This window comes from Hesperophylax consimilis, chromosome 22, assembly GCF_061612785.1.
Source record: "Hesperophylax consimilis isolate HC1 chromosome 22, BYU_Hcon_1.0, whole genome shotgun sequence".
Lineage (NCBI taxonomy): Eukaryota > Metazoa > Arthropoda > Insecta > Trichoptera > Limnephilidae > Hesperophylax > Hesperophylax consimilis.
In genome coordinates this window covers 28,416,125-28,441,323 of record NC_142857.1, presented here as the reverse complement: position 1 = coordinate 28,441,323, position 25,199 = coordinate 28,416,125, and the positions used below count along the sequence as shown (strand labels likewise).

General features: G+C 34.1%; 1 protein-coding gene across 1 annotated transcript in view; it reads right to left on the bottom strand.

Moving 5' to 3' along the window:
* Positions 1–25,199, bottom strand: part of spidey (hydroxysteroid 17-beta dehydrogenase 12 spidey) — an 89,763-nt gene that overhangs the window by 49,883 nt on the left and 14,681 nt on the right. The window contains exon 2 of the mRNA XM_089645525.1: positions 6,819–6,865. Coding sequence (XP_089501651.1) covers positions 6,819–6,865 — 47 coding nt within the window. The remainder of the gene's footprint in view (positions 1–6,818; positions 6,866–25,199) is intronic.

The following is a 25,199-nucleotide window of genomic DNA, read 5'->3' as shown; positions in this document are numbered from 1 at the left end:
TTTTGATATATTCTGTCTGTTTTTATTTATCATACAAGTCGTGTGAAAAGGGAGATAATGAATATGGAAAAATGTAAGCAAAATAAATATTTTTTTATCGATGACTCGTGACGGCCTAGTATGCAGTCTTACTGTAAGCTCAGACAATAGAATTTTTGGATATTTAGAATACGTATTGAAAATATGTCGTGATTGATTATTTATTAGAACACTTCGTCAGTTCCAGTTGTTTTACAAATAAAAATCAACCAATATTTTGCAAAATAAAATATTTTCACAAGTTTTACCTTGTTTGCACATAATAAATTTTTACACCCAGTGTGTGATATTTATGTTAATAAGCTGACTATAAACGACCGTTTTCAGACTCTGAAAACAGGAAGATTACCTTATTTTTTCAAATGGTTCCTAAGCTAAAGCCCTAAGCTAAATGTTTTTTTTACAACAACAACATTAAAAAGCTATTTGCAAAAACCTGGCAACTATTTACCTCTGTTTACCGAGAAAGGATAATTTTACAAAAAATCTGTACAATTCATTTCTTAAACTGAACCCTCATTTTTTTTTTATATTTCATGCTGAAAATGTAATAAAATTTAGAATAAAATATGATTTAAATAAAATCAGTGAACTGTTGTCAGTCTGTACCGATTCCTGCCTGGTCGAGGGGTAAGGCTCTAGAAACAAGCCGGAGATCACGGGTTTATTTGATTCATTTCGTCGCATTAATTCGTAGACTGCGTAACTCCAAATTTTTCGAAAATACGTTTTTAATGCCATCTTGTGTTAAAATTAGTCCCGCATCGACTAGTAAAACTTGAAAAAATAAAAAAAAATTAACCTTTTAGATACACAAATTAGGAAACTGCGTAAAATCATGGTGCCATTTATACTCACGAATACTTCGAAACTCCTTAATTCAGTATTGGCCGGTGAGCCGTGCACGCTTGTTGTGTTTTTGACTGAGGAAATTTATTTACGGTGTAATAGTTTTACCGTGAAATAAACTGAGATAAGTTGATTAATCAATTTTAAACATTTTATAACCTTAATTTTAATTGTGAAGTCACGAATAGTCTTTTGTATCTGTAGTCTAAACTGACGTCTTCTGCACCGTGTGACGCTCTGCCGTAGCTCTCTTATTCTATGTGCCTCTGCGGTTGCGTTCACCACTTTTACAGTGGTACCTGCTTATCACCACACGCCCTCCTAATGTCATCATCACTGCACGAATTGATTTAACTAACCCGGAGCCCTTCGCGTCCTACCTAATAGGTCGTTGTTCTGTGATTATCTCTTCTTCAAGGTCACCATCTCTTTGCAAGTGGATCTCCTCCTGATGCATATCCGGATCCGGTTCTTCACTGTCCTCTTCAAATAAACCCAAAATTTTGACGGTGGAACGTGCGGCAATTCCATCTCGTCTCTCCTCAGACACAGTCCGTTCTCTGTCAGGCATCTTCCGTGGGTCAAGCACATGTCTTGGTATGCCATCTACTTCGATGTTGTTGACTGAAGTAAGTCCTGTCACCCTTCCATGCACGATGTGCATCTCCCATCTACTGGCTTAACCCCAAGAAGATCGCCCACTTAGAACTCAGTCAATACTTCCTCTTCTATATTCACTTGCGCAGAAGGGTGTCTCCACGAGTAAGTGTGAACTATACTAGACAGCGCAACACCTTGATCATCCTGACTTTTTGCAGCCAAAGATTGTACCAAAACACTGCTTGCAGGGAATTGCCTCCACTTCTGGCTGCAGTTCTCTTTATTGTTTGATGATGTCGTTCAAATATACCGTTTCCAGCTGGTCGGTATGCCGCGCGAAATCTTTGACGAACATTCCATCTCTAACACTTATCTGTAACACTGTAGGAACAAAATGTAGTACCATTGTCCACGAGAACTACTTTGGGCGGGCCTCTTTCCCGAAACACTTCTTCCAAATTTCTGATAATCGAAGCTGCATTATCTGACTCGATTTCCCGCCACACGGCAAATCTACTTGGACCGCAATCGATAAATGTGAGTAAACATTTCCTACCGAAATGAGTAACATCAACTGCCAAGCGACTCCAAGTTGTCACAACATTAAGATTACCCGCTTCATGGGATGATGGCGGAGGTTCAATTGTCCTGCATTGTACGCAGGAACGCACGCATCTATCGACGTTCTTTCTTCTCGCCTCGGGATCGACCAGCCGGGCAAGATGAAGCGTTCACTTTACTCCAAAGTGATGCTGAGCATGAAGAGTTTCTACGCTCAAAGCACATGTTTGCTCACCAGTTCCACTTTCAAGTCTCTCCCACCTATTTTCACACTCTGAGGAGTCTCTTTCACAACGTTTCCTGTCATGGCTACTCTTTGCCCGGGTTTTCTTTTGTAAAATACGTATCTCCATTCTCGGTTTTTATGTAAACTTCCTAACTCCGATTTGAAATAGAAAGCCTTAACTGACAAAAGTTTAATGATTGAAAAGAAATTTCGAAATATATTATATGTTCGAAACACAAATAAAAAGAATGAGCCGTCTTTCATTTTTTTTTTCACTACGAGGTTTTTTGTGCCTCCTGTAAAATTTTACATTTGGTGGTTACGCATTCTACGAATTAATGCGACGATTTGTGATATTTCACACTTTGCTTATTAAATATGATAAGTTATTAGTTTCCAGAGTGGAAGACTTAGTATGACCCTGGTTGAAGACAATTCAGAATATTGTAGAGATAGTACAGCAAGGCATATATAAATTATAGGAGTAGGAGGAATTCGAATATTGTCAGGATTTTAATGTTTAAAAATAATGTGATTAAGTGCCAGATCTGGTTTTATTGTGCTATCAATTGCTAAAATTAGTAATACATGAATATCTGCATAGCTGTTGAAGAAGTATCTTGCTTGGAAATCATTATTTTAATTTTATTTTATTTGGTTTCACGCCCAGCTGGGCTATTAGATGGATTGTAAGAACAGAATATACCTATTGAGCTATCGACAATTGTACACAAAGTTTTTAAAGCTTGAAATAACGTTAAACTAATACACTAAACATGAAACAATGTAAGTAAAACATGTAACAGTAACATAAAATAAAATAGAAACTAGAACAAAACTACATATAAGATAAATCACTAAAACTAAATTACTTACGCTACTATAACTTGTAGGATTCAACAAAATGATGGTTACGTTAATTACATTTAATTCAATAAATGTCAGTAAATATATCAATAGTACCCTCAAACTTGTTTCCCAGATCATGCATCCTATTGGTTAGTGAGTGTGTCTGATAGTTGGTTACGAATGCATTGCACAAGAACGTTACATTTTGTCATGGATTCCTAGTGGAATTGCATGGAATTTAATCGTGGCAACAATGGCAGGACTATCAATTAAGTTGTTAATGACTCAGTGTAGGAATGGAATATAATAGTGGCTACGAATACAATAATAATGAAACTTTAATCAACGTGGTTTAAAATTATAATAACAATACCTTTAGTTTTGACCTGGTAAGATATCGTCAAACAGAAAGTGAAATGGAAAAAAGAAGACGTTAAAGAGGAACGTTGCCTGAAAAATATTACTTCTTTTAAAATTTTTATAATTTTTAAGTTTAATTTGAAGAACTCATTTTAAAAAAAATTGTTAAAAAAAAAATTAATCTTAAATTTGAATATTTTTTTAAAATACATATATTACACATTCCCACAGAGTTCGGGCTATGGGACCCAAAAAAAGCATATATTTTTTTCTCAAATGCAATTTTTTTTTGTTTAATCTTACAGTTATCAGGAAATCGTATAAACCTACGGTCCCTCAAGTAGTGGTGATTTGATGACATTGTTAGTATTTCATTCCTGAGTTCTGGCACTAGGTAATTGGGGCATGCCATGACTAAATTATGAAAAATTAAAATATGCCAAGATTATTCAATCGATCCACCATTTGTCAGGAAAATTTAATGGCACGAACAGTAATGCCCCATTGTTGAAACGTGTATCTGAATAAAGGTTATGAGGGTGCAAAATCTGTTTTAAATTCCCCGCCAGCGAGCCAAGGGAGGGCGGCCTTGTGCTTTCCATTTGAAAATTATTGGCAAACCTTTGACGGAACGTTTTCATGGTAACTCTCACTGAAGAGGGAAATCGGCGGAAGTTTCTTGAGGGCGTTTCTGTGTGTCCGAAGAATACATAGTCAATTACAACTTAAATGGTCAATTGCAACGGAAAAAAGCTGAAGGTACCATCATTAAAAAAACTAACCGATCGTTGCAACTGTGACGTTGCGCTCCCACTACATTTACAATATCATAATAATAATAACAACATAACTTAACCCAACCAAAAATAGTTGTTAAACTAACTTAGTCGCCGAGTCGGCGGCCGGCTTCCGTTGAACGGCTTCTTGAACAGATAAAACTCTACATCATTACGGTATTTACAAAATTCGTCATCTATGGTCAGTTTTCGATATTTGCGAGCACGGTCATCTATAGTCTCGATTGATAAAAAATATTCCCACTGACGACAAATAAATTTTAGCGCATCCAAGCATCGGTTAACTGTCATTATACACTAATAATGTCGTTAGTTAATCGGTAGTTATGCCTATCAATCCGACATTGTTAAGTTTCTTTTTCACTGAAAGTCAAAAGATTGTACAATAAATAATTACTAGCAGATAAAAACCCTTTGTCGTGGTTTGAAAACTTCTAATGTTCTTTTTGGAAATAACAGAGGGCGCCACTTCCATTTACAACATTCCTAAACTGTAGAGTCATTAAGGTAATAATACTATCAGATTGTCGATAACAGTTTTCGTTCGAGGATCAGTTTTCAACAGTTTTCGTTCGATTGATCTCACTTCTAAACATGTTCTGTTCAGTGGTAGCCCTACATGTCAGGAATATGAAATAATAAATTTACCCAAACGAAAGCGGTGAAATGAAATAAAATTCGCTTTTCATAGTATTTATTTGCACGATCAAAAAGCCATGTGAAATTCCGACCGTAAAGCATACTTCATGTATAAACGGAAAGTGTATAAAACTTTTCAATTCGCATGGAAATAAGATGGGATTTGAGACATAAAGAGCGAAACTTCTTGTGGAAATCACATTTCAATATAGTAGTCTTTTACGGTCGCATTCACCATACAAAACTGAGCAATGTCTTATTTAAGAAAAAATAAACTTATGTAAGAAACAGTGAACGGTAACTACATTCCATATAGTCACCATTTTGCTTTATTAACGCTTTCGTATGAAATGAGAAGAAATTAAAATGTCTTAACACCTCGAGCTGATGTGTTCGCTTTTGGGAACAATTGACATGGTCTCATACAAATCGTTGTGTCATGGAGAGAAATATTATAGAAACGATATAAGAAATAAATTCCGCGCTCTATATTGAAATCTAGAAGTTAAGCACGGACTAATTTAAATGTGCACCTTTATAAAACTAAGATTCCGACCGCGACTCTTTTTGAATTTTTTATATGAAACGACAAAAACTTTTGTATTAAATTTGTGGAATAAAATGCGTGGTTTTTAATATATTTTTTTAGAATCAGTATTTGATTATTTGGTCGGAGCCATTTTTAGCTTTTTTTTGTTTGCATTTAAATTTAAAAATTATTTCATTGTTTCTAATAATATAATTTGAAAGCGTCTTTCATCACCTATCAAAAACAGTTTTTAGTTTTCAGATAAGATCAGAAATATTTCATCCTTCTGAAAAAACGTTTGTTGCATAAATTAAAGTACAGAATATTCAGTTACGTAACTTCTATGGATATATTGATTTTGAAGGATAGAATTTTCATCTGAATACAAAACAACTCTCACTGTTTTATCTGAATACAAAACAGGAGTCCCAACAGCTTTCACCCGTCTGGATCCAGTGAGACTATGGCATCCCCAATTGGGGTATGTGAGAGGCTAAATGTTGTGGGGAGGGCAAGTAGATGGGAAAGAGGAAGGTGGGGAATTACCTGGCCATTCAGATCTAATTACCAAACATAGCCAAAGCCATTTCAATCAAAATTTTACATTTTATAATTGAACAAATTTAAATCAAATGTCCTGTCTTTTTTTGACAAATGAGTAGAAATTTCAAATACCCATAGCACACGATGGCAACGGAACTCTACTCTTACAGGAAAATCCCAGATTTGTACTTTAATTTTCTTAAGATTCAAACAACCTCCTCAACTAATAATATATAAGCTAATCCCTACATTAATCCATGCCTTAATAACAATAATAATAATAATAATTGGACAATTTGTATAGCCCTGTTTTTTTGTGAAAATCACCTCAAGGGCCCTGTTTAATTTATGAAGAGTTCCTAGGCTCTATCTTATTTTATTATTAACATACTAAAAAAAAACAAACATACTCATTATTTACAAACAGGTACAGAAAAACATAATTCATCGACCACACATTTTTTTTGGTATCTGTTATATCTGCCTTTCTTTGCAGATTTAAGTGTTGGGAACTCTTTGTTAAAAAGTAAAAGGTTCTACTTATAATTGTGTTTATTTACGTTACAAATAATAGGTATGGTTTTATTTACACTGTTCATTACCCGAGGGTTGGTAATTCTCTGGTTCGAGAAGCTTGTTCCCTGTCAATCTCATCTCACAAGTAATTGTTACACTCTTGCGACGTCTGTCGGACTCTGGAGTAAGCTTTATGGAAAATTTAGGAAAATTTTCCCCATGGCTTTCTATGTGGAGCTAATGTAAACAAAACTCTAATTAATTATTACGACAAGTCCCATTTACAAAATATGGCAATTAATTTACTTACAGCTTTAGCGTATGCCTTTCCGACTCCATCTGTAGATCCAGTAACCACTAAAATAAAAAGAAAATAACCATTAGCAGTGTGCTTAAATTTTTTAACAAACATATTCTACCGTGCTTAAAGTTGCACAGTAAAAAAAATAATAATTTCAAAGAACAAGAGCATGTGAGCAACAGAACTACAAATAGCTAGGAACAAAATTATTTAAGAAATTACAAGAATATATAAGATGCTATATAGAATACAAAATACAACAAAAACGAAAACTTAAACATAAAAACTATATATATCTAAGTGTCAGGGGGTAATGTTTACTAACTTCGGAGGTTGATTGTACGTAACAGTACAAGCAAATAGATAAACGCATTTTTAGGTAAGTACATTTTAGGTCAAAAAGTAGAATTCCTCTCCAGCGTTCGAGGGACATATATAACCTGTACATCCATATTTTATAAAAGTATTTTTTATATTTTTTTCTTTCATACAAAAATACATTTATTTTGACGTTAGAAAGAGAAATAATTATTATTTTCAGTTCATCTCAAATATTTATACTGGAATCCATTAATAAAATCCTAAAAATAGCCAAAATTAATAATTCATATTTCGCGCCGCTATCGTAACGATCGGTTTAACTTTAAAAATTATTTTTTATTATATGAACGAGATAAAAGAGAAGTTACAGTTTACTTACAAATTCCCCAAACAAAACGAATGTGTTTTTGAAATATCTTGTTCTCTCGTTTTTCTCTATGATTGGAGTAAAAAATTAAATAAAAATGTGGTTAGCGTTTTTGGCAACATTTTTCATGTATGATATTAAAATGTTATTATTTGGAAATGGTAATGTTTATTTTATTGGAAAGACAATTTTATCTAGTTTCTAAAACAGTATTTTTTTAAGGAAAAATTAAAAAAAAAGATATTTATTTGAAATTGAAATACACAGAAAAAATTGCAAACTAAACAAATGAAGGGCTACAAAACAGTACTAAACATCTAAAGCCAGTAAAACTACGACATTCCCAATTAATTGGGGTAGATATATTTTAATGCTGAACGTTTGTTATGTGGATGCGAAAGAGGTCACTAAACACTGCTAAAGTCATTTCTGAGTGGTGGTCTCTCACCGCATGGAAATATTTTTAGAATTTATTAAAAATCTTTACAAATTATTAGTAATCCGGTTAAAAACGGGATTGTAACGTGTTCAAACACTTGTTCCGACATGTTAATTCATTATTTAAAGGTCTTCAATCCCGTTTTAAACCTGAATAATTTGAAGATATTTTTAATAAATTAGCAATACTCATTTTTCCGTGTAGGGCGGTACTGAAAGTATTTACCACTTTGGTACGTATTTGAAATAACTCAAAATAATCAAGTAACATTTACTTGCGCTCGTTGTGACTGAGGAATCATAGCCGAGGATCGTAACCACTCAACCAACGAGGACGTCAAACAAAATAATTTTTTTAAATTAGTCAAACATCACGTTATAAAATATATCTCAAAAATTCTTGAGATCCGTCATAACGTATCACGTAAACATAATTTAAATATTCAGAGTTAAAATCTGCATAAACATTCGATTATTTCGTAAATAATGACGATGCGACACCATAAAATATCGGAGAAAGTAAATATCTATTTCCGTTAAATAGCTGCCTAATGAAAGTGGCAGTACGTTTTTTATTCAAAGACATTTGAACTTTTAATAATTTCTTTGTTGAATGTCGTATTTTTTGCGAGAAATAAGATTTTTTCTATGTCTAATAAAAACAGGTTTTATGGGAGTCATTGGCATTTCAAATTTCTAATAATATTATTGTTTTCTAAGTAGTATTTTATAACACCGTTACGTGAACAGCTTTTTATTATTTATATTTGACGAGTTACGTAAATAAGATAGATGTGTATTATGTATTTAGTCATAAGGACGGAATTTAACCGTGCATATTATACGGAAGTTGTGTAATCCTATAATGGGTTATTGAAAATGAGTTTCAGAAGTTAGATAAATATTAATTAAGCCGAGATAAGTATAATGGAGAAGATTAAGCTTAGGAAACTTGGTTACAAATGCTGGATTAACCTTTGACGAAGCAGGAAGCTATTAGTACAGTGGGAAGGTATTAGAAGAGAGAGCTTTAATAAAAAAGATGTGGTAAGGTGTATTTCATTACCTGTCCCTATAATATTAATAATATCTCCAACTTCTGACATTTCCTACACATTCTGATGGCAGCATGCTATACTAGCGCCTCCTAGCGGCATGAGTTGGGCGCCTTGTTTTTTCATACATTTTAAAGGATTTTATGTGAAATATATTCTTTATTTTATATTAATAATTATATCGAAAATAAATTGGTAACCTACATACAACCTTACTGCTTGTTTTTGCTCTACCTTCATCAAGCCTTTATCTCCCTCCTCTTCGCTATTTAAGCCACACAACGTACTCCTAATCGGTTATGTACGGTAAACAGAAAAACATTTATGATAAATTGACGGGTACTTAATGTTCCAATTCTTGAGAAAATTAGGTCAGGTTACGAGGGGTTATATAGGCTAGGTTAGGTTAAGTCAGGTTTCGAGGGGTTAGGTTAGGTTAGGTTTGGTAAAAATGTTCATAAAATTTAAACCATTGACATAGCCTAATCTCTTCTAAATTATTCCAAATGTTTTTTTTTACGATTTAAGTATTATTACACATTTGATTCAATTTATTTTAATAACAAAATCACTTCTTTTACATCATAAACATCGAAAGTCAATAAGGCATTAGATTATTAAAGTGAAAAGTGGCAGTAAATGGCGGGAAAACGTAATTAAACGAGAGATACAAAATCGTGAAAGTTTCAGTAGATTCGTATTGGTAATTTGCGGCGGCCGCGGCGGAAAGAGAAAGCGTTATATTAAACACTAACGCTAAAAGAAGATGGGAAACTCCAAAGGCAGATGTGCGGTGCGTAAGAGCAGACAAAGTATAAATAACAAAGCAAGTTAATTTTTCTCATTAAAATGTAGTGTTTTTAAAAAATTACAAGTTTTTTTACGTTAGCTCCAAAAAGGAAACTATCAGGAAGAGAATTCCCCTCAAGATCTTTGTCATCTTTGGGGATGCCGTGGGGAGGATCTTTTTAGGAAAGGAAGTTCTGTGACAGTTTTAAAATGGCCTTGAATGCCGAAACAGTTGTCACAACAATAAACAAACTATTCAAATACTTAATAATTACATAATTAAATATTTTATTTTCCATAGCAGAACTTAATAATAACATTATTTTATTTATTTTACATTAAATTTTTATGAAAATTTTACGAATTAAACACAAAAATAATCAACAAACCGTCTTACTACTAATTAGATACTGACATGAGATATCAAAGATGGTTTGGTAAAGCCGACCTTGAGCCTTGTTGAAGACCGTTTTAAACAAACAAACGCCACGCTATTATTAGGTCAAGTTTTTCATTATTGCGTCGCATAATATTTACACCGTGCGTATGAGTAAGGAGGACAATACATACAAAATATTCAATAATATAAATTTAAAAAAAAAAACAATTGTATTATCAGCAAGTTATCAAAATCTGTAAATTGAATAGCGTGTTATTATTATTACTAAAATACCTACCCCTATCTAGGAATAACTTACGTTAACAACATCCTTTAAATGTAAAACTATAAATGAATTTCAGCTTAAGGCGATGCCATACGTAGTAATGCAAAATCATGTGTTTTTGGTTTGAAAATTTGGTCGCCTAGAAATATTTCAGATGCTTTAATTAAGTACTGCGAGTAGAATACATCTTGACCTTTGAAATAATCGAGTATTTTTTATATAAATCTTCTTATAAGCCCAGAAAAAAAATAATGTATAGGCCTATGAAAACTGCTTTAAAGTTCAAAATCTCCTACTTACCAACCCATTTTCGGTTATGATTTTATTGTATAATGTGGAAAATTAAGTTATTTATAAAATGATCGGAAAAAAAATAAATATTTATGCCTGAACATCCACAAAATAAAATAAAAGGCACTTTTTGGCCATGTTTTTTTCTTACATACATCAAAACAGGCGGATGGTGTTAAGCGGGAATTTTAACCTTATCGCCATCTACGTAAGGGTTGTTAATGATAGCGGCTCAATTTAAAATACTACATGACGTAGTGCATCGCCTTAATTGAAATATTAGGTACCCATCTAAAACTAGTAAAAGAGTTAGTATTTATTATTACCCGAAGAAAAATGAGTTTGGCTGATTTATTAAAATGCTGTTAAAAACGTGATGGCATGCCATTTCCTGATAAAATATTAGTCCATTCAGAATATCGGAACACGTGTTCGTGCAACTGCGCTTTTTCTGATAAATATAATGAGGATAAGGAAATGCGACAATATTATAATTTTTATGAACACGTGTTCCGACATTCTTATAATACATTCGTGTTTTGCTGTTAGAAAATCTGTCAATTTATTCGTTAAAGACCTGCAGTCCCGTCTTTAGCAGGAATTCGAGTAATTTGACCAAAATTTTTGTTCTGTATCTGATATCGATAAATCTTGCATTTGTCTTACTTACTTATACGATTTTATTATTTGAGCTTGAATTTCCTCACCAATCACAACAGCCTTGTTTCTTTATGGTGAGGAACTTTGTAATAACTAAAAAATATTTATTTATTTAATGTAAAAAATTTTCGTTATTTTTCTGTTAGTTTGAGTCTTGGCGAGACCTGGGTTAACCGTTATTCCCGACACCGGCAGATGCGCGGTGACGTCACGCCGAGTGAGCGAGTGGCAGCCGCCCGATGTCCCGAATGGCCGGGTGTAAAATGATATAAATTCATCATACCAGTCCATGTATTTACTGCCGCGTTCGTGAAACTGCTCAAAAGAAGGAATGGACGGAGAATTGAGAGTGGCTTTCCATTGAACTTTCTTGAACGTGATTAGAAACTTATGATTTAAAAAACTTATTACGTATCATAACATCGATGCATTATATTTAGATGAGACATGAAGCGAAAAAATAGATTCCATTTTTTTACCTCCAATTATTGACCTCCAACACTCCCTTACGCCGATCGACCAGAAACCACCGAATTTGGCCTCGCGCAAAAGCTAATACCACGTTATAATAGTAGAACATGTTTCGAAGAGAAGATTACAATATGAAAAAAAAACTAAATTAAGTATCTAACATGACTACAGACTGCTTTTACCATAGATATCCAATTTGATAGACTTGCCCTAACATAAAAACACATTTGATAAAGTGTTCAACGAAATAGTGGAACAAAATATTCAATTTTGGAAACAAGCACGAACTTCTATTTACCTGATTTAAGATTAGTCTTTAGCACAGCCATCAATTTGCGCGCCATTGAAAAAAGGACCAGTAATTCGTAAGCAGAGTTTTTTTCAAAGACTAAATAGTTATTCTTACAATGCAAGTTGCCTGTTTACTGACAGATTTATTTACTAACAAATCACGGAAAGGAAGACGGGTTTCCTCTCTTGTTCCTTTACATGGTTGGCTAGTCTATCAATTAAATGTCTATGGCTTTTATCAATTAAAACTAAGCAACTGAACGCTTTATTACATCTAAGTAGGCCGTAACGGAAGACTTGATGAACCTTTACGCATATTTAATTCGCATCGAAACATCAGTCAAAACACAGCTTTTAATCAAATGATAAACATGTATTATTATTTTAAATACCATTGTTCTATGTTTGAATATGTTATGTTGCATTATTAATGCTAGAATGCATACACCAACATTGTTTTCTTTGGAATCGCTCTCATTTGCAAATGAAATCATGATTTTGACTAAAAACTTGATGAACATCGCAATAATAGTTCAACACGTAGCAGACTCGGAAACGTATCGATGTAAGCATTTGTATGCATTCGTAATGCCTCGAAGAACTCAAAACAATCGGAAAGAATGTTTTCTTCATTCCAATTGCATAGGAAAGTCTTGAAATTTCGTGAATCGAAGGAACGCTTTAAATTCCAATCGTCGAACAAAACCCAACGAAAATCCATTGCATTTTGTTGACAAACGGTCGGATTATACGATAGCTATTTCACTTTACTTAGCTGCTGAACAGCGAGCACCCGTGTCAGGACACTCAACACGGATGGTGACGGGTCGTGGTACTGAGGAGAACTTGGATGCACCCCGGAACAGGGGTCGAATCAATGACAAACAAGACTTGAAACAATGCATTTTGAGTTGAACTTTAATTTCATTTTAGCCATTTGTACATCGAAGTTTACAAATCTCTTATTTATTATTCAATTACATACACATATTACAAAATTAATATTTATTGCATTCTATTTCTATTAATATGGCTCTTACAATCCAGCTTGAATCTATCAATCGGTGCAGACTTCATGGTTTTCGGCAGCGAATTATAATATAGTATCCTTTTACACAGTCAATTACTTTGTGTATTGGCTTTGTCTTTTTGGTAACCTAATTTCGTTGCACGTTCTTGTATAATATTTGTGAATATCCTTTTTATATATAATTTTCTTTGAAAAGTATTTTGGTAATAGGTTGTTTATTATTTTATGTATAAATATCATCGTGTTGAAGGTCAGCATAATATAGGTATTTCACTGAAACCTTTTTCTCCAAGTATTATTCTCACTGCTCTAGGAGAATTTAAAAATAACTCCGTACTTTGTCATCACATAAAAAAAGAATAATTTATCTGTACATGCAATAGTGATGATTACATTATGAATAACACGGCAATATTCTTGTATATTAATTAAAGGTACCTAATCCAAAGCAACACACTGACTGTTTTTACACTATTATTAAATAAGTTTTACCTGCATAAATGGAGAATTTCAAGGACAAATTCAATTGTCAACAGAAGGATTGCAATCTCCTTTAATCATTAGAATTGAGTGTCAAGGAATTATTTTTGTACTGCCGATAGTTCAATGGAAGGTATAAATCCGAAAATTTGATAATTGATCCTTTCAGCTCCAAAGCACATCTTCAAACACGCTAAACACATACTCAACTTCGCAGACGATAAACATTTAGTTAACCTTGGCCTTGTATCAACAATTGTAGGAGGGAGGAATCACGAAAGCTGTCTCATCATTTCACTCCAGAGAAAAACCAAGATGTAATTAATTGTGTAACACGGTCCAAAAACGAAAACACGAACATTCAACGTAATAATATATATTATTATATTAAACCGCTTCCAAAATCTTAGTATATGTCGTATATAATGTTTGCATAAATTCCAACGGCACAAATCTGCCAAGCTGATGGATGGTTTGAAATAATCAATAAACAGCACCTGGCCGTCAGACGAACAGACAATAAAGACAAACGAGAGTAAAGTACATTAAAAACAGGCGACTTTAAATAAAATGCTCCCAATTTAAAGCTTCATTTCAAGCCACTTAAAAAGTAACAGAAGAACGACAGATGTGTTTGAGCTTTCACAAAAATACCGGCTTACCGCAAGGTCCTGAACACGTTCCCTTTATATTTTTTTATGTAATAAATGCATCAGAGCTTCGCATGTTGTAAAATAAATAAAAAAGTGTTTCATTTATATATAAATAAGAAGAGGTTAGTGTATTATATATATTTTTTAAATTTGTTTCCCTGTTTAAAATCTTAAATAATGAAGTAATGGATTCGATTTATAATGTAGTTCAAAAAGTATGTTTTACAAACTTTTTATGAGTTACTAGCGCAGACCGGTGAAAAAACAAAGGGGAGTTATTGAGGAGCTATGGCTTACTTATATCTCGTCGAAACTTAGCGGGTAGCAATGCGCGGGGACCAGATTCGGTAGTTTCCGGTCGTTCGGTGCTAGATTTTGAATTGGACTAATTAGATGTAAAAAAAAGTGGAACCAGTTTTTTCGCTTCGAATCTCATCCAAATAAGGATAATCTGAATTCTCGACAGTTTCACCTAATTATAAGAAATAATAATAATAGCAATACAAACTTGATACAGCAGTACAAAGTACCCATTCATTAACTCTGACAAAGCAGCAGACTCGTGCAGTTGCGCCTGCTGGCGACCCACGACAACGGTATCTGTAGTGGCCTAGTGGCGGACTGTGGGACGGGTGAAGGGGGGCCGGAGGGGGGTTAGGTTCAACACCCGGCGGGACATTGGCCGCGCAGGTGGGAAACTTGACGATTAGATGCGACGATTTCTTTATTTGAAAGTGATGTGCTAACTGATGTTAATCAAATTAACGAAATTGGGAAACCAACCAATTTTTTCTTTAAATTTGGGAATGAAGACACGAAGTTTTAATATTCAACTTGTAATTACTTCTTTCTACTTAAAATTCAACTTCTTATGAGAAAAACTTGTTGAGATTTAATCTGATGTTTTATTTGTTCAAACGATTATTTCAATTCTATAAAAACCATATGTATGGCATTTAGTGTATTACTTTCATTGGTCATCAATAAAATTGGAGCGTTGAATTATCAAAATTATTAAACCAAGTTAACCACTTCATTGTGTACTGTACTTATATGTTCAAACGTTTTAAGGCATCATAATTTTCTGAATAAAACGGTAAATATATAATACCTTCATGTTTTACTACTACTTTTTTTTTAACAAAAACGGTGCTTTACAAATTATTTATTTATTATCATACCTTTATTACTTAGATCATCCTATATATTTATGTGAATACCGAACGAGTCCCAACTCCTCCAAACCTTCTGAGCCAGTGAGACTATGGCATCCCCAATTGGGGTATGTTGGGAGGCTGAAGTTATTAGGGTGGGAGAGGAGATGGGGAAAGACGAAGGTGGGGGATTACCTGGCTATTCAGAACTGGTCACCAAAACACAGTGAATTAACGAATGGTGGTCTTCACTTATAGATTACTAGGATGATTTTTAATTGTTTTAATAAAACAGCAATACTCATTTTTCTCTGTTGGTGCATCCTGCGTAACTCCGGTTCAATAAATTCAAATTTGCTTTGAGTGTAACTATCATTCTCAAAATCGGAAATGATTTGACAACAATTTAGATTATCCAGTGACTTTTAACGGGTCTGCGCAAGTAAATAAAGTAAATATATATATTTACTATGTAATATATATGGTGAGAGGATGTTAGAAAATAAAAACTAATTTACTTAATTATTAATAAGGGCTTAAAGGAGATAAGAAGATGTTATTAAAAGACATCATTACAATAGCTTGATATCATAAAATGGCAAAATTTAATCCAATTGTGCTTTAATGCATTACTTACATTTCTGCTTACCAAACAAAATTTCAACATGCATCTTTCTAACTTCAACCTTTCTTGGACCCAAACATCTAAAATATTATTACGCTAACTTCTGCCATAACCGCTCGCTCCACGTACAGCTACAAACAGAAGTGCTGCCATCTAGTTATCTTAGTATTTTCTTTCTATCACAACAACTCTTTTGTTTTCCAGAATTATTTATAAAAGGAACACATTCGCATTAACATAAAAGACAAAAACCCACAAGAGCTTAGGTTAGTACCTACCTACCTATTTTAATTGTTTTATACTATTTTGCCAATCGAAAAGTAGAACAATGAACCACGAACAAAGTAATTCAGTACACAAAATCGAGAAATGGAAAGTGTCCAAAATCCGGCAATTTTCTATCCAAGGTCTCCTAATTATATCGTAACAAAGCATGCTTAATTCTAACCCCAATGGAACGACTAATTATGTGATAGTTTCACAAACTCACAAAAAAACCTTTTAACTGACTTTCTTATACGTGACATCATCAACACCGACCATAATTAAATTTTAGTTTTTATAAGAGTCCCTTTTGTAATAATTTTAGATTTTAAACCCTTTAATTGAACGATAATTATCAGTTTTAAAAATCTCTTTTACTATAATACATATATAATATCTATTTTCAGCGTCTTTTAAAAGTGAAAAAAAAATTGACCGAGGATTGAATTTTCCTACACAGGAACTGAAGTCAACAACTCTACAAATTGAGCAAATTGAATAAGACCGAAAATTATTGAGTAATTAAGTGCTGTAATGCGATTGAATTTCAGGGAGATGCTTATACGTCCGAGTGTGTGTGTGTGTGCGTGATTACCTCCAAAATGATATAAAGCATTATCACCTTTATCTGCTTGTTTCAGCTCAATAGGATGTCTATCGAAACTTTTTTGATTTGGCTGTTTCACATTTTTCGTTTGTGATTCATAAATATTTTGTCAATTATTAAATACCATTTATCAAACTTAATTAAAAATATATTGTACAAGGTAAATTTCCATTGAACAAAATGCAAATGTCGTGATACCGCATTGTGCAGAAGTTTAAATGTGCAACAAAAGTGCACAATGCAATTGTATTTTGAAAAAAACCCGCAGTGGAGTTATTCTATAAAAATATACAGAGAAAATTGCAACATCGTGCGGTGCTTTTCTCTGCCAAGTATCTGGAATAGCAGATACATTAATGTGACGTTAATGTAAAAACATTGTAGCTCATATGAGCTCGTATTGGAAAATATTAAATTGTTCCACATTAAGACATTAGTATAAAGTCCGATGCATTTATATGAACCGATAACTCGATTTAATGGCCGGTTAGCTTAGGTTAGGTTAGGTTAGGTTAGGTTATTAAGTTATAATTTTAGGTTAGGTTATGTTAGGTTATTAAGTTATTATGTTAGGTTAGGCCGGTTAGTAGCCGAGTTGACAAATTAGTGGGTTCATTTCCTCTGCTAGCTAACTTCTCCATCAGTGGACAAGCAATTTGTGCAGCTTTTTTTATTTAACATTGACTAGAACTATTATAGGAGGCCCGAGAAAATAATTTACGTCAGGGCCCATGTCATCTATGAAGATTCTACGTGAAGGGTCTTTTTGAGAAGAGGACGAAACAACCCGTTATCATGTATCAAATGTCATGCGTTTAGAATTAGGCATGCTTTTGGTGCCGAAGGGATCAATGATGCAGTTGTGACGGCCTATGTGGTCGAGGTATAAGGCTCTCGACTAGCAAGCTGGAGGCTACGGGATCAAATCCCGGAGTGCGTAGGTTAATTTTATTTGATTAAATAGTGTTATTATAATAGTATTTGCGACACGTTCTAGAGTGTAAAGATACTCTCAGTATCGCCCTAGTGTAAGACCACCATTCCGAATTGAAAATTTGCTTGAAATGGCTATGGTCGTGTTTAGTGACCAGTTCTAAATAGCCAAGTACTTATCCATAGAACTCTTCTCTATCTTCTACATCTCCCTACTACCTTAAGGATCGAAACATACCCCAATTGGTCCAGATCCAGACAATTGGAAGCATTTTCACATGATTTTATTTATTTTTTAACTCTCGGAGTATCTTCCATTGAAATACCGGTAGTACAAGGTCTGCATTGCCATCTGACGCCTGTACTCTAAAGATTGCAAACCGCTTGTTGACAGGGTATTTTGTTTATAAAAAGCAAAAAAATTATTTGAAGTTTTTTTTTCAGCATCCAATACAATTTTTATTAAATTTACCAAAAAAAATTTATTTATAAATAAGTTCTGCTGTGAAATAAAAATTAAATTCTACAATTTTATGTTGATAAAAATAAATACTTAGAAATAATAACCATTTTGTCAAAAAAAAAGAGCTATTAGATAAATGTTTTATGTATGTATGTGTTAGGTCCCTACTAATGCACAAAAAATATATCACGTAAACAAGATTAATTTTGCTTTTCGCTGTCGAATTCCCTTTTGTGTAGAAAGTATGTTCGCTAGTCAAACGGGTTTCGCTTTCAATGAAGCGTCCATTATTTCTACTCATGACTAGTGACTGGTACCCATCACGCAGAGGCGTAGCGAGTGCCAGGGCGGCGTGGAGACAATGCACGCAATCACTACTGGAAGGTAAACGTATGTACTCGTATACAGGGTGTATCGGCAAGTACGCGACAAACTTTAACCAGCTATTCCTCAGCACATTTGGAGTAAAAAATGTTATGGACGCTTTGCGGTCCGGTAACATTTTTTTTCCATTAAAAACAAAAAATAAATTAAAAATCCACACTCCGTCACTGTCATTTGCATTGTTTCTCGTGTTCAACGGCTGTTACTAGCAAGTGTGTCAAAAAGTGTCCTCGCTCTTTCGTACACACTCAATAACAATACTTAAAAATGAGACGAATGGTGCCGTGCCATTTCGTTGTGATTGTAAAAGCGCGCCAACGTAGGTACGTACGTACATTATTCAACGAAACTCGAACAAAATATTGCCAGACGGGTTTTCAAACTTTGACAAAGGATAAAACATTGGTGACATGTGGTGAAAATATGAATAATAATTTTTTTATTAAAAAAAATGTTACCGGACAGCAAAGTGCCTATAACATTTTTTACTCCAAATGTGCTAAGGAATAGCTGGTTAAAGTTTGTCGGGTACGTGCCGATACACCCTGTATATGTATTTCCCAGTACCTATCTATATTTCATTGCGATTGAAAAGTGACAAAAAAACTGTGAAAATTGTTTCTTTCATAAATTTGAATGTTTTCTTGTAGAATTTCAGAAATCACAAGCTTTTTATATTTGCAAGTTGATCAGAGTTGTAGTAATCAAAGACGACCTTCGTGATCGAGGGATAAGGCACTCGAATCTCGAATAGCAATCCGGAGGTCACGGGATAAAATCCTGGCGTGCACAAATAAATTTTATTTGATTAAATTGTTTTATTTCACTATTTAATAATTTAAAATAATATAAGGTATATTTGCGATACCTTCCTCTTTTCCATCTCTTTTCCGTCCCCACTACCTTCAAAGTTACAACATACCCCAAATCCCAATTGAGTACGCCATAGTCTCACCGACTCCAGACGTTTGGTAGTATATATAGTATTCTTGCGGCACGTTCCAGACTGGAAGTAATTATCAGTATCGCCCTGGTGTAAGTCCAACATTCAGAATTGAAACGTTGCTTGAAATGGCTTTAGCCATCTAAGGTGACCAGATCTGAATAGCCAGGTAGTCCTCCACTTTCCTCTTCCCCATCTCCTTCCCCTCCCGTCTACCTTCAGCCTTACAACACACCCCAATTGGGGATGCCATAATCTCACTGACTCCAAACGGTGGTGAGCAATTGGGACTCTTGTACGGTATTCACAATAAAATTTAAAAATCGATTAATTGACAATATTTTTAGATCTTTGGCCATTTTTTTTTTTATTCTTTCAGTAAAATTATGATGTCGACGGTAAGGATCTGTTATTTAATAAACCAACAAGATTAACCTGACATCATTTATATATGCACGAAAATTACTAATTTAAGGTCTCATCGAAGGATGGTCAATGTGTCACAGATTTAATAAATTCTATTTTCAACATTTTTGGTAAGTTATTACAAATTATATGCCAATTCAAGTGTTAAGGGCAACTTAAAGACACATTTAAAGCATTGCAAATCTGCCACATTTCGAAATATGATGTCATTAGTAATGGATTTTCCGCAGTAAACTTATAGGGTGCGTTAAAGGTTTGAGATTGGTCGGGGTTTAGAGTTTAAAGGTTTACTTTTGAAAAGCTGAGCGTATGGAGAAAAATAATTAGGTACACTTTCGGTAAATATACAGATAATAGGGACACGGTTAATACACAATTATTATGGAAAAAACAATGTCTATCAGTTAGGTAACAATAAGAAGTAAGTATTTTAGTGTCCGCAAATGAAAAGTAATGAATTTTAACAGCTATTCAAGCCATGTTTTGACATAATAATATTAAAATGGATTTTATTCCCCATCCGATAATAATTCGACAAGTAAGCTAACATTTTATTTTTAAACAGACACAGATTTGCAAACTAGGTTAACTTCATGATTTTGACTAAAATTTAATGTGAGTGAATAAAAACTGTTCCTGCAAAATACAAATGATTTTGACGGGTTTTAGTAATTTTGCAATAGATAACGTAACACAACATATGTATTTTACATATTACATAAAACGTTAAAATAACTGCTTGTTTTTTATAGAACTTGTGAACACCCAATAAACTTGTGAAGACACAGCCCTGGGGCTTTAAAGCTCGCCACACGCCACTGCAAATTCTGTTTACATATTAATAGGCACTCGTGTTGTACGTTGACCCCCTTACAGGCGGAACTGTACCCGATAAAGAAACCGTTTTTCAAGTAATAACTTTTTCAAGTACACCGCTTTGCATTTTTCATTAGCCAACTCGCGGTCTAACTTAAATCAACTACGAAAAACGTGTGCGCTGAGATGAGCTGTGATAATTTTTATGTAGATTGGAAAGGTGGAAATTTTTTTAATGCAGTTTTATTTCTTTTACAAAGTGAATGCGTTTTCATTATTTGACTTTTGAAGAAGAGAAGTATTTGCATTTTTTTGGAAATATACAGTTGCGAACACATTTTGAAACTGATTGTTTATTTGGTTGTACCAATGAAGTTTCAGCATAAAGTATTTATTAACACCCTATTGGGCTTTTACGTAACGATAGTAAATTAAATTAAAAAAACAAATAAACAACAAAATATAAATACTTCAAAAATTACTATCACACTACTTTGAAGAACCCTTGAATTTTTATTTACGAGTTAAAATAATAAGGCTATGATAATTTGGGTGTATTATGCGGCTGAATTTAGTGGGGAGGGGAAGAAAACGAGGAAGAGAAAGCTGGGTGAGTACCTAGGTATTCCGATCAAACACGGCTAAAGCCATTTCAAGCAACGTTTTAATTCTGTATGGTTGTCCCCCTGGTGACCGAAAAAAAAAATATTTTCCGCTCTGGAACGTGCTTTATACTATTTTAAATGATTTAATAGTGAAATAATACAATTCAATCAAATAACATTTATTTGCGCACGCCGGGATTTGAATCCGTGACCTCCGGATTGCTAGTCGAGAGTCAAGTGCATAGATACAACTCCAATCAATGTGCTAATTTTAAAAACTTGTGATTTCTGAAATCCTACAAGAAAACATTCAAATGTATTAATTGAATATTTTTTGTCACTTTTCCAAATAACAATTCCCTGCTTATTTAAAAAGTTAAATTGCCAACAGTCTGGCTTCCGTCTCAATCAGTTCTGGATAACTAGAGACAATGGCTTCTCGGAGGCTCGTGGAGGTTTTTATGGTCCGTCGCGAGTTCTCTCGGCGGCAGGAAACTGGGCCAATGTTTTAACTCAATTTAGCAGGCGGTCACGTCACAAAACGGTTTATGGGTAGGTACTAATAATCATTTTGAAAAAGCGAGAGAAGCAATGTTCTAGCGGTCAGTTAAATAGAAAACTAAAAAACCACTGGTGAAAAACTATGATTGTTCATACTTTTTAGAAAAAAAATCGCCATTATTATAAAAATTATTAATAGTAAAATGAAAGAAAAATAATTCAAACTGTTTGTGTATATTTTACAGCTATCAAATAAATTGCAATTGAAACGTTGCTTGAAATAGTTTTAATAATGTTTGGTGACTAGATCTCAATGGCCAAGTACTACCCCACCTTTCTCTTCCCATCGCTTTCCCCTCACCACTGCCTACAACCTTGCAACATACCCCAATTGGGGATGCCATAGTCTCACTGGCTCTAGACGGTTGGGAACAGTTCGGACTCTGTTGCAGTACCTATTGTCTTTTAAAAAGCTGCAAGTGCTTACGGAACCTATATGTACCGTCCCGAATCAATAAAAATGTTTAAGGCGATGCATTACGTCGTGTAATATTTTAAATTGAGCCGCTATCAATAACAACCCTTACGTAGATGGCAATAAGGTTTAAATTCCCGCTTAACACCATCCTCCTGTTTTGATTTATGCAAGAAAAAAACATGGCCAAAAATTGCCTTTAATTTATTTTGTGGATGTTCAGGCATAAATACTTATTTTTTTCTCGATCATTTTATAAATAACTTAATTTGACACATTATACAATAAAATCATAACCGAAAATGGGTTCGTAAGTAGGAGATTTTGATCTTTAAAGCAGTTTTCATAGGCCTTATACATTATTTTTTTCTGGGTTTATAAAAAGACTTATCTAAAAAATACTCGATTGTTTCAAAGGCCAAGATGTATTCTACTCGCAATATTTAATTAAAGCATCTGAAACATTTCTAGGCGACCAAATTTTCAAACCAAAAACACATGATTTTGCATTACTACGTAAGGTATCGCCTAAAAGCATAGGTAATTTAACACACAAATCAATCAAACAGCACATATGCATCCGCACTACATTTTTGATATATTAATTTTAATTGAAATTTGTCTTTTTATTGTATTTTAGCCTCAAATCCCGATTTATTTTTTGTATGAAAAAAGCCGCACAGCCTTAAATTCATACAGGTAACAATTTTATGGTGTCCTTTGATCCTCCGCACATTTAATATCCCCCTCCCGCCCGTCTTCCTGTGACCGGTTGGTATTCAGAACAGAGGCGTCGATTGAAAGACTTCGCTTGCGATCCCAATCAGGGATATTCCACCAATCACACCAACTTCCCCGCATCGACTCTATTGAATTGTTTTCTTGAGGGAAGGGGCACAAGATTGTTCTCATTCGAGGATGTTTTGAATGCTAATCTGTAATTTTTTATCATTCTTTGAAGATAGTACGGGGGTAGGTAGAATATTTCGAAACGATTTTTCAATGTAAATATATTTATTTAGACTTTCAGAAAAAGTCAATAGGTGATCCATATAATTGAAAATCGGGTATGTTTATCCTAGACACTATCTAAGTTACATACCATTTCTTTATAACTTTGTTAATATTGTATATTATATTAAATAGGTCCCAAGTAGGTACCCTGTCCCGGTAATACAGAGATCCTGGGTTCGATTCCCAGTGACCTCCGGATTGCTAGTCGAGAGTCATGTGCCTTACCGCTTGACCACGGAAGTCATTGATAACTAACTCATGGATGCAACTCCAATCAATGCGCAAATTTTAAAAACTTGTGATGTCTGAAATTCTACAAGAAAACATTCAAAAATATTAAACGAATATTTTAAGACCGTTATATTTTTATTTGTCGGTATCTGGTTCTGTTTTATCTTTCCTTTGGATTTATTAGTATTATCTTCTTCTTCGATGAGTTTTCAATAATTTGTACCTTTATTGGGGTATATTGTGAAGCTGTGGGTAGTGGAGGAAGGAATGAGGTGGGGACGAGAAAGGTGAAGAAGTAGCTGGCTATTCAGATCTGGCACTAAACACGATTGCTATCATTTCAAAAATAAAATTATATCCTGTATTGTTTTATTTTCAAGAGTAACCAAAGTTTTAATAATTTGTATAGCACCGGTTTTGTGAAAAATCCTAATCCTTCCTATGCTCTGTCTAATTATGTATCTCATACCCTTCCCCAATCCGATCGAGGATGACATAATCTCACTGGCTACAGTCAGCTTGGACTAGTGGTGGGTCATGACTAATTTTATTAAGAGCGGGAGTCACGGTAACAGCTCAATATTTTTGTACGTCTCAAAGATTCGACTCAATTGAACTACGGTTCAATTGAACGGGAGCGGTGAGCTCAGAGCGATGAGAATACTATGCTCGCTCGACACGGCTGCCACGGTACCAGCTTAATATTTTTGTACGGCTCAAAGATTCGACTCAATTGAACTACGGTTCAATTGAACGGGAGCCGTGAGCTCAGAGCAATGAGAATACTGTACTCAGTGCAGCTCACTCAGATACGGCACCCAGCTCCCAGCTTATGAATAATTCATATGAGAAAAAATATTGCTGCTAGGTAGTTAGTAGGTGTATATACATAATGTCCAAGTCCATATGCCGGACTGTCAGACTTCTCATCAAAAAAATCTAGCTCAATTGTGCGGCTCGCTCAAGAAAGACTCATCGCTTGTTTGGACTCTTGAGCGATGTTCAAATAAAAATAATAAACTCACATTAAGTTAAAATGGCAAACACGAATCCATCTATCATGTGAATGACCGCATTTCAATATACCACTGATAAATTCACTTGCACATAACCTTATTAATAATATGAGTAATATCATTTCTCTAATCCAACAAAGAAAACGAAGAGGTTCAACTTTAACTCGGCCGTTAACTGGGCCAATCACCAACCTCCGGTAAAGGGCACAGTCGAGATGACGGTTACTTTCGCTTTAACCGGGCTGTTAACGGTCGCAGTCAACTGTTGTTATTGCTCGGTTCAACTACCAAGTAGACTCGTTTCACCTTGATAATGATTTCATGATCAGGTTTTGTAAAGTGTGAGAAAATGATCTATGGTTTATTGACTTCAATCATAATCTATGAGATAAAATCTGTCTTGTCTGAAGCAACAAAAACTC